This window comes from Peromyscus eremicus, chromosome 1 (assembly GCF_949786415.1).
Source record: "Peromyscus eremicus chromosome 1, PerEre_H2_v1, whole genome shotgun sequence".
Lineage (NCBI taxonomy): Eukaryota > Metazoa > Chordata > Mammalia > Rodentia > Cricetidae > Peromyscus > Peromyscus eremicus.
In genome coordinates, this window is record NC_081416.1 from 179608825 (window position 1) to 179618882 (window position 10058).

Below are 10058 nucleotides of genomic sequence, written 5' to 3' on the forward strand. Positions count from 1 at the left end.
GGGTTCAAGCCCCAGGCTCACCTTGTGGAAGAAGAGATGTTATTCCTGCATGTTATCTTATGACCTCCACAGTCTCACTGCAGGGACTCCCTGCTTCCCCTCCTCAGCACTGTTATAGGTGTGGCCCCATGCCCACACGGCATTTACAAGGGTACTCAGGATTCAACCTCCAGTCCCCACATTTGGCTTTACTCACTGAGCAACCCCTAGCCATTTTTTTAAAAAACTGTTTCTCAGCTGGGTGTGGTGGTGCACACCTTTAAATCCTAGCACTTGGGAGGTAGAGGCAGGCAGAGCTCTGTGAGTTTAAGACCAGCCTGGTCTACTAGTAAGTTCCAGGACAGTCAGGGCTAAACAGAGAAACCCTGTCTCAAAAAAAAAAAAAAAAAAAAAAAAAAAAAGATAGTGTCTCACCATGTTTCTTGCTAACCCCTGAATGCCCTGAAACTCACTGTATACACCAGGCTCATCTCAGACTCACAGAGATTGGCCTGTCCTTGCCTCCTGCAAGCTGGGATTAAAGGCAAGGCTCACCATGTCTGGTGTATGTTTGGTTTGTTGTTGTTGGGGGTTTTTTTGGTCTTTGTTGTTGTTTTTGTTTGCTTGTTTTGTTTCGAGACAGGGTTTCTCTGTGTAGCTTTGCGCCTTTCCTGGAACTCACTTGGTAGCCCAGGCTGGCCTCGAACTCACAGAGCTCCGCCTGCCTCTGCCTCCCGAGTGCTGAGATTAAAGGCGTGCGCCACCACTGCCCGGCAAGTTTGTTGCTGGTTTTGAGACAAGGACCTGCTATAGAGGCTTGGCTGGCCTCAATGTAGCAGGAATCTTGTCTCAACCTCCAGAGAGCTGGGATTCCAGGCATCAATCACCCACCCACCATGCTGGCTTTTTCTTTTTCTTCTTTTCTGTTGTTAGTGGGAGAGGGGAGCGCATGGACACCACTGCATGCTTGTGGAGATCAGAGCGCCACTTTCAGAGGTCAGCTCTCTTCTTCTGATCAAACTCATGTCATAGGCCACGCAGCAAGTGCTCTTACCTGCTGAGCTATCTCGACAGCCCTCCTTTGTCATGTTTCCTTCAGACAGGGTCTCATGTTGCCCAGGCTAGCCTCTATGTCACTAGCTCAAGTTAATCTCCAATTCCTGATCCTCCTCCTTCTGCCTCCTGAGTGCTGGGATTAGAGGCATACACCACTTGTGGGGATGAGACCTAGAGCTTCCTGCATGCTGACGAGCCCTCCACCAACTGAACTACATCCATCACCCTTTTTTTTTTCTCATTTCCTTTCTTATTTATTTATTTCTAATTAGGATCTCACTATGTTGTCCACTGGCCTTGAATTCACAAGCCTTCTGCCTCAGCTTCCTGAGTGTTGGGATTACCGGTGGGTGCCATCACACCGGGCTGAATAAACTGATTCCCAGCTATATATTTTCACCTGTCTTCACCTCCACCCCCAGGGCCAAGTTGATGAGGTCACCTCCTGTCTCTCTTCTCAGTTTCACAACATTAGCTTGTCCTCCACAAGTCCCCTTGGATCAAACCGGAAAAAAGAAAAAGAAAAACCTCTCCCCAGAGGGAAGCCAGAGGGGGAAGCCTTACCCTGTGAACAGGTGCGGCCTCCGGTGTCTCCGCCAGACTCAGCAAGAAGGCGAGGAGGAGGACCAGACGCGTGGGGCAGGCCATCCTGAAGCTGGGAGAACACAGCCCACAGCTGAGGGGTCCTGCAAAGACAGAGTGGGCGTTATTCCCGCCTGTCGGTGGTGGCGCACGCCTTTAGTCCCCACACCCGGGAGGCAGAGGCAGGCGGATCTCTGTGAGTTTGATGCCAGCCTGGTCTACAGAGCGAGTTCCAGGAAAGGCGCAAAGCTACACAGAGAGAAACAGAGAAACCGTGTCTCAAACCCACCCACCCCAACCCCCACTCCCCACCCCCCACCCCCGCAAAAAATAGAGTTATTCATCACAGCAGGTTGGGGGCAGCTCTGATATGGTGGAAAGAACTTTACTGAATGGATTGATCTACTCTGCCCCCCAGAAAAAAAAAAGACACATAATATCTACAGCTGAATGAGTTTGCCATATGCATGCCTGCATGACATCATCACTATGACCAACTGTTGGTAGATAATGTCTTTTTATTCTAAATATATCACAGAAAAATAAAACAAATTCCAATCTGTTGTTTGTTTGTTTTGTTTTGGCATCTTTCCTCTTTCTGTGGTGTGTGTGTGGTGTGTGTGTGTGTGTGTGTGTGTGTGTGTGTGTGTGTGTGTGTGTGCGTGTGTAGGGTTGGGGGCTGGTAAATGGAAACTGAACTTAGAGCTTCTCATAAACAAGCACTCTACCACTGAGCCACACCCCCAGCCCCTCACTGGGGGATTCTAGGCAGGGGCTCTACCACTGAGCCACACCCCTGCCCCTCACTGGGGGATTCTAGGCAGGGGCTCTACCACTGAGACACACCCCAGCCCCTCACTGGGAGATTCTAGGCAGGGGCTCTACCACTGAGCCACACCCCAGCCCCTCACTGGGGGATTCTAGGCAGGGGCTCTACCACTGAGCCACACCCCCAGCCCCTCACTGGGGGATTCTAGGCAGGGGCTCTACCACTGAGCCACACCCCAGCCCCTCACTGGGGGATTCTAGGCAGGGGCTCTACCACTGAGCCACACCCCCAGCCCCTCACTGGGGGATTCTAGGCAGGGGCTCTACCACTGAGCCACACCCTCAGTCCCTCACTGGGGGATTCTAGGCAGGGGCTCTACCACTGAGCCACACCCTCAGTCCCTCACTGGGGGATTCTAGGCAGGAGTTCTACCACTGAGCCAAATACTCAGCCCCTCACTGGAGGATTCTAGGCAGGGGCTCTACCACTGAGCCACACACTTCAGTCCCTTACTGGGGGATTCTAGGCAGATGCTCTATCATTGAACTATCTACATCCCTGGAATTTTTATTTTATTTTGAGACAGACTCTCACTAATTTTCTCAAGGTGGCCTTGAATTCATTCTGCAGCCCAAGCTGGCATGGAATTTTTGATTCTCCTGCCTCAACTTCTTGAGTGGACTGGAATGGCAGGCTTGTGCTACAGGATAAACCTACAGGGTGCTCACTTTTAACACTCAGGCTTACTTCAAACTCTGATCCTCCTGCCTCTCCACTCTGGAGTGTGGGCATTACAGGTACATACTACATCTGGTTTAAGGGTGTTGTTGTTGTTGTTGTTGTTGTTGTTGTTGTTGTTGTTTAAGCTTCATTTTGAAATAAGTGTTTAAATAAAACAAGGATGAGGCTGCATGCCTATAATCTCAGCTTTCCAGAGGTGCAGGCTGGAGGGTCAGGAATGCAAGGTTATCCTCTGGTTTGAGGCTAGCCTGGGATACATGATACTGTCTAAAGATGAAAAAAAAATGAGAGGGAGAAAGAGACAGACAGACAGACAGAACTGAAGAGATGGTTTAAAAGTACTTCCTGCTCTTCCAGAGGAATCCAAGTTTAGTTCTCAGCATGCATTTTTTTTTTTCGAGACAGGGTTTCTCTGTGTAGCTTTGCGCCTTTCCTGGAACTCACTTGGTAGCCCAGGCTGGCCTCGAACTCACAGAGATCCGCCTGGCTCTGCCTCCCAAGTGCTGGGATTAAAGGCGTGCGCCACCACCGCCCGGCTTCTCAGCATGCATATTGATGGCTTATCACTGCCTGTAACTCCAGCTCCAGGAAATCTGACACGGTCTTCTGGCCTCTGTGGACACTCAGACATGCACATGCACACACACACACACACACACACACACACACACACACACACTCGTGCTTGTGTGCAAATTAATAATAATAATAGTAAAAGAGGAGGCTAGAGAGATGGCTCAGTGGTTAAGAATACTTGCTACTGACAGGTGATGGTAGCGTGTGCCATAGATCCCAGCATTCAGGAGGCACAGGCAGGTGGATCTCTGAGTTCAAGGCCAGCCTGGGCTACAGAGTGGGTTCCAGGACAGCCAGGGTTACCCAGAGAAACCTTGTCTCAAAAAATCTAAACAAAACAACAACAACAAAAATACTTGCTACTATTGCAAAAAACCTGGGTTCAGTGCCAGCACCACCCTCAGGTGGCTTACAACCTCCTATAGCTCAGGCTCTAGGAAATCTAATGCCTTCTTCTGGCCTCCACAGGCGCCTGAACACACAGGGTGCATATGCACGTAAGATAAAAAAAAAAAAGTCTCAATAAATAAATAAATAAATAAAATAGGGCAGGAGAGATGGCTCAGAGGTTAAGAGCACTGACTATTCTTCCAGAGGTCCTGAGTTCAATTCCCAGCACCCACATGGTGGCTCACAACCATCTGTAATGAAATCTGACACCCTCTTCTGTGTACATAATAAATAAATAAATCTTTAAATGAAATAAAATAAAAAAAGAAAGGGAGGGGGCTGGAGAGATGGCTCAGCGGTTAAGAACACTGGCTGCTCTTCCAGAGGTCCTGAGTTCAATTCTCAGCAACCATGTGGTGGCTCACAACCATCTGTAATGAGATCTGGTGCCCTCTTCTGGTGCACAGATATGCAGGCAGAACACTGTATACATAAGAAAGAAAGAAAAGATGAGGCCAGAGAGAAAGAAAGAAAGAAAGAAAGAAAGAAAGAAAGAAAGAAAGAAAGAAAAGAAAAGAAAAGAAAGAAAAGAAAGAGGGAGGAGGGAGGGAGGGAGGGAGGGAGGGAGGGAGGGAGGGAGGGAGGAAGGGCGAGCATGCACAATGAGGACATTGCTCAGTGGAGAGACAAAGCACTGGCCTAGCAAGGACTGGATTTCAGGCCCTGAGAACTCGTATAAAAGCCAGGTTCGGGACTGTGCATCTGTAACCCCGGTGGTCCTACACTAAAGCAGAGGGAGCGGGGAAGGTGCCCTGAAGCTCACAACCAGCTCTTCCGTTATCCACGGCTCTAAACAAGAGACCCTGCCAGACGCACCAAGGTGAAGGGTGCGAATCAACTCAGATTGCCCTCTGGCATCCCCACATGCACTACAGCACTCAAAAATAAATAGGAGCCGGGCGGTGGTGACGCACACTTTTATTCCAGCACTCGGGAGGCAGAGCCAGGTGGGTCTCTGTGAGTTCGAGGCCAGCCTGGTCTATAGAGCGAGATCCAGGACAGGCACCAAAACTACACAGAGAAACCCTGTCTCGAAAAACCATAAACAAACAAATGAATGAATTAATGAATGAATGAATGAATGAATGAATGAATAAAAGAAGAGTTGGGGGCTGAGGAACAAGAGAGTTGGTTAAAGGAAATATACAATGAATATGTCAAACTGTCTTCGGTGCCCATGGGACCTTTCCTCACAGATTCCCCAAATCTGCCATCCCTCCAGTCCCTTGTATGAAATATACAATGTTTACACAGAACTTATGTGCGTACACCCTAGAAACAAGTGTCAGAGCCCCTAGATCTGGAATTATAATTGATTGTAAGGTGCTTGATGTGGATGCTGGGAACTGAGTCCTCTACCAGAGCAGCAATGGCTTTTAACCACTGAGCTATCTCTCCTGTATACCTTTTTGTTTGTTTTGTTTTGTTTTTCCAGACAAGGTTTCTCTGTGTAGCTCTGCAGCCTGTCCTGGAACTCACACTGTAGCCCAGAATCTCTGGCCTTGAACTCACACAGATCCACCTGCCTCTGCCTCCCCAGTGCTGGGATTAAAGGTGTGTGCCACCACTGCCCGGTGCCTCCCGTATACTTTAAACTGCCTCTAGACAATGCTGCTCATCACCAGGAAAATAGGATCCTCTGTAAATACTGCAGCATTGGGTCCTTAAGGAAACATAAGAAAAATGTCAGTACGTGTGTGGAGGTCAGAGTACAAGATTCAGGACTCAGTTCTCTCCCCCCACCTTGTAGATCCTAGGAACTGAACTTTCAGAGTTAGCTTTCAAGCCCCTGTACCAGCTCAGCCATCCAACTAGCCTTTCCTGATAATTGATATTTGATGATTTGAATCTACAGATTAGTGTAAGGATTATGTCCTTAATTACGTCACCAGCCTGCGACGGCATCCCAGCCTAAAAAGCGGGCGTGCCCTCTCTGTGTTCTCTCTTTCCACACTCTCTCCTTCTGTATTCTCCCTGCTCTGCACAGTCTCTCTCCCTCCCTCCCTCCCTCTCTCTCTCTCTCTCTCTCTCTCTCTCTCTCTCTCTCTCTCTCTCTCTCTCTCTCTCTCCCAATAAAGCTTTAAAAGCTCTGGAAAGGTAACCACCACGGCTCGTGACTCTTCCGTCACCCATACATCCAGCACTCTCCTCCGTGCCATGAGCGCCACCGCTTAACCAACAATTAGGAAGCTGTGGTATAAATATCTGACTGATAGAATACTGAGACCAGAAAAGAATGGACTAACGGCTGGCCGCCAGAGCCAGATGTGGTGGTACACACCCATAATCCCAACACTCCAGAGGTGGAGGCAGAGGGGTTAGAAGTTCAAGGTCATTCTTTTGTACACAGCAAGTTTGAGTCCAGCCTGGACCACATGAGACCCTTTCTCAAAAACAGAGGTCAGCAAGATGGCTGAGCAGGTAAAGGTGCTTGCTGCCAAGCTAGTGACCTGAGTTCAAGTCCTAGAAGATACAAGGTGTAGGGAAGAGAACTGATTCCTAGACGTTGTCTTTCTGAACTCCACAATCATGCCACAGCACATACTCAAGCATACACATAACACAAAGTAAGTCAGTGATGTGATAAAAAAAAGGAGGGAGAAAAATCAAGAAAACAAGCAAAAGACACAGTCCACTCCTTCCTCCCCTCACCCTTTACCCGTGTTTCTCAGATCCACCACTCCCCACCCCATGGAATTCATCCATACCCACTCTCTCCTCCATACCAGCCCCTGCCGGTACCTCCCTAGTGACCCATCACCGACGCTTCATCTCTCTTGCTGTCCCATCTCCTCGTATTCCTGTCATTCTCCAGGACACTTTTCCCACGAGAGCCCTCAGCCTCTCCAGCCTCCCCTCCAGCCCAGGCTCTAACCTGTGTGGAATCCACAGCGCGCAGCAGCTCTCGGGGTTCCTGGCTTTTATGCTTCTGAGGAGAATGAGGAGTTGAAAGAGAAGAGGTTAGGGAGAGAGGAGGGTGGGCGGGGTAGTAAGGACGGAGGCAGGGAGGAGACTCGCCCACTTGAGTGTTTATTAGCCAGTCTGTGAGGTCAGACAAAGGTGCTTTGTGGCAGAGAACATTTCTCTGCCTCAGCTGTCCCTGGCAGAGCCTTATCTTGAGGCTCCCTGACTTTCCCCCCACTGCCTCTTTATCCTCTCTCGGACTTGTGGACTTGTTTCTCTCACTCTGTGTGTGTGTGTGTGTGTGTGTGTGTGTGTGTGTGTGTCTGTGTGTGTGTCTGTGTGTGTCTGTGTGTGTGTCTGTGTGTGTGTGTCTGTGTGTGTGTGTCTGTGTGTGTGTGTCTGTGTGTGTGTGTCTGTGTGTTTCTGTGTATGTGTGTGTGTGTGTCTGTGTTTATGTGTGTGTCTGTGTGTGTGTGTGTGTCTGTGTTTATGTATGTGTCTGTGTGTGTGTGTCTGTGTGTGTGTCTGTGTGTGTGTGTGTCTGTGTCTGTGTCTGTGTTTATGTGTGTGTCTGTCTGTGTGTGTCTGTGTGTGTGTGTGTGTCTGTGTGTGTGTTTATGTGTGTGTCTGTGTGTGTGTGTCTGTGTGTGTGTGTCTGTGTGTGTCTCTGTGTGTTTCTGTGTATGTGTGTGTGTCTTTACATCTGGCTCAGTGGTTTTCTTTCTCCACAAACCTTGCCTCCACCTGGCACAACATCTCTCTAGCCCAGCATCTCACAGGGTCCGGGACATCTGCGATGGCTGAAAATGATTCTAAGATGGCTCCTGGAGATTAGCTTGAAGGCTCACATTTGGAACCCCAGTACTTTGGGGGGCTGAAGCCTGAGGATCTTGAGTTCCTAGACTTTAGTGAGACCCCAAACAACCACAAAACAAATAAGGGCTGGGGAGATGGCTCAGAGGTTAAGAATGCTTGCTGCACAATCATGAGGTCTTTTGACACAGGGTGTCTTTGTGTAGTCCTGGCTGTCCTGCACATGATCTGTAGACCAGGATGGCCTTGAACTCACAGAGATCTGCCTGCCTCTGCTTCCCAGATGCCGGGATTAAAGGCCTGTGCTGCCACCACCCCACACGAGGACCAAAATTTGGATCCCAGCAGCCATATAACAAGCCAGATATCCTCCACCTCCCTGTAACCCCAGTACCATTTGGGGGTGGGGGTGGGGCCGGGGGTGGGGTGCAGACAGACAGAAACACGTAGATCACCAGGGCCTGCTGGCTTCCAGTCTAACCAAAGAAACAGGAGCCCCATATGAGCATCAGGGAGAGATGCTGCCTCAAAGGAATAGGCGGAGAATGGTGAAAAGGGACACCCAACGCCCTCTGTGCCTTTGTGTGTGCATACAGGTACACTCACTCATGCACACAGACACAAACATGCATACACGTAAATACACTAAAACTTCATGTGTTTATTTAGGGTAGGCACATGCCATAGCGTACGTGTGGAGGTCAGAGAACAACTTGTAGGTGTCAATCTTACCATATGAATCCTGGGTATTGAACTCAGATCCCCAGCCTTGATGGCAAGCATCCTTTCCCACGGAGGTTTCTCACTGGCCAATAAATAGTTTTTAAAAAAGAAAAAGATGGTGCCTGGATCTCAATAAGCAGCTGTTGGATGAGCTACTGATGGAGGCCATTGTGTCTGCTCTAGCTTCTCCTTCTGTTTTATTCTGTCTCTCCATTTCTCTCCCTCTGTGCCGCAGACAGCAGCCACTTCCAACAGGAGAGAGTTAAACCCTGCCATCGCCACTTGCTCCCCGAGAAACGGTGGGAGAGTCTGGATTCTCCTGGAACCCTTCTCCTCCTCTCTGCTAAGAGGTCTCTTTCTTTCCTGTATCCCCCTCACCGGGGACCACTTTTGTCTCTCTGTCTGTCTTTGTATCAGCCCCCATACCTAAAGCGCTCCTTCTGGAACTGGGCCTGGTTCCTCCTTGTTCCAGCTGAAAAAGGTAGAATCCGGGGAGGTATGGACAAAAGGGATGGGAAGACAGCCAAGCCCTTGTCCTGAGGTTTCCTCTGTGTGACCTCAGATCTGGGGGAGGAAGAGGAAGACACTTAGGAAGGAGAAAGTGACATGGGAGTGTAAATGGCTTTTCTGGGAAAAAGAAGGGAGGAGGAGAGGTGATGTCCTCAGGACAGGGGGCAGAAAAAGCTATGAGATGGAAGCCTAGAAGAGGTTACCTGGAGACCGCAGGGAGGGAGTGGGAGAGTTGAAAGAAGGGATGCTCAAAGACCTCACTAGCCATTTTCTCTCTCCCAAGATTTTATTTTCATTTTCTGTGTGTGTGTGTGTGTGTGTGTGTGTGTGTGTGTGTGAGAGAGAGAGGGGGGGGGGAGTGACGTGTATGCGGGTGCCCACAAAAGCCAGGAAACAGTGTCAGATCCCCTAGAGCTGGAGTTACAAGCAGTCATGAGCCACCAGATGAGTGCTGGGAACTGAACTTGGGGTCTCTGCGAGAGCAGCAGGCACCCTTAGGCCCTGGGCCATTTCTCCAGTCTCCTCATTTCCACATTTCTTCCCAGGGTTCTTCCCACCTTCTCTCACACTGTCTCTCCTCCCTGCCTCATCCCTAGACACTCCTAGCCACGGGAGCTGTCGTGTGTCTTTGTCACCAGGAGGGGGAGCCAAACTCGTTCAGATCCAGGCCAGGTCTGGATCGTACTATGGCAGAAAGCAGGCCCCGGTGACCCTGAGTAGCTAAGTTTCTCAACAGCCTCTCCATCTCTGCTGGGCTGGGGCTTCCACTTCCAAAGCGTTCTATCACCACTTTCTATCTCCCTCCCTTGAAAGCCCCTACCCCGACCCTTACTACTTTCTGACCCTGGTGGGTCTCCAAATGAAACATACAAATGTGAAGTTTGCATCCGCAAAAGAGAGAAAATGTGCAGTGTTTGCCTTTCTGAGTCGGGGTTACTTTACGCAGAATGACTGT

The 10058-nt window shown here is 49.6% G+C and overlaps 1 protein-coding gene across 1 annotated transcript in view; it reads right to left on the bottom strand.

Moving 5' to 3' along the window:
- The window catches only part of LOC131902551 (galanin-like peptide), a 7475-nt gene extending 308 nt beyond the window's left edge, over positions 1-7167 (bottom strand). Inside the window, exons 1-2 of the mRNA XM_059253578.1 lie at positions 7029-7167; positions 1600-1721 (exon numbers count right to left, since the gene is read on the bottom strand). Coding sequence (XP_059109561.1) covers positions 1600-1683 — 84 coding nt within the window. The 5' untranslated portion in view covers positions 1684-1721; positions 7029-7167. The remainder of the gene's footprint in view (positions 1-1599; positions 1722-7028) is intronic.
- Between the last annotated feature and the right edge of the window lie 2891 nt (positions 7168-10058).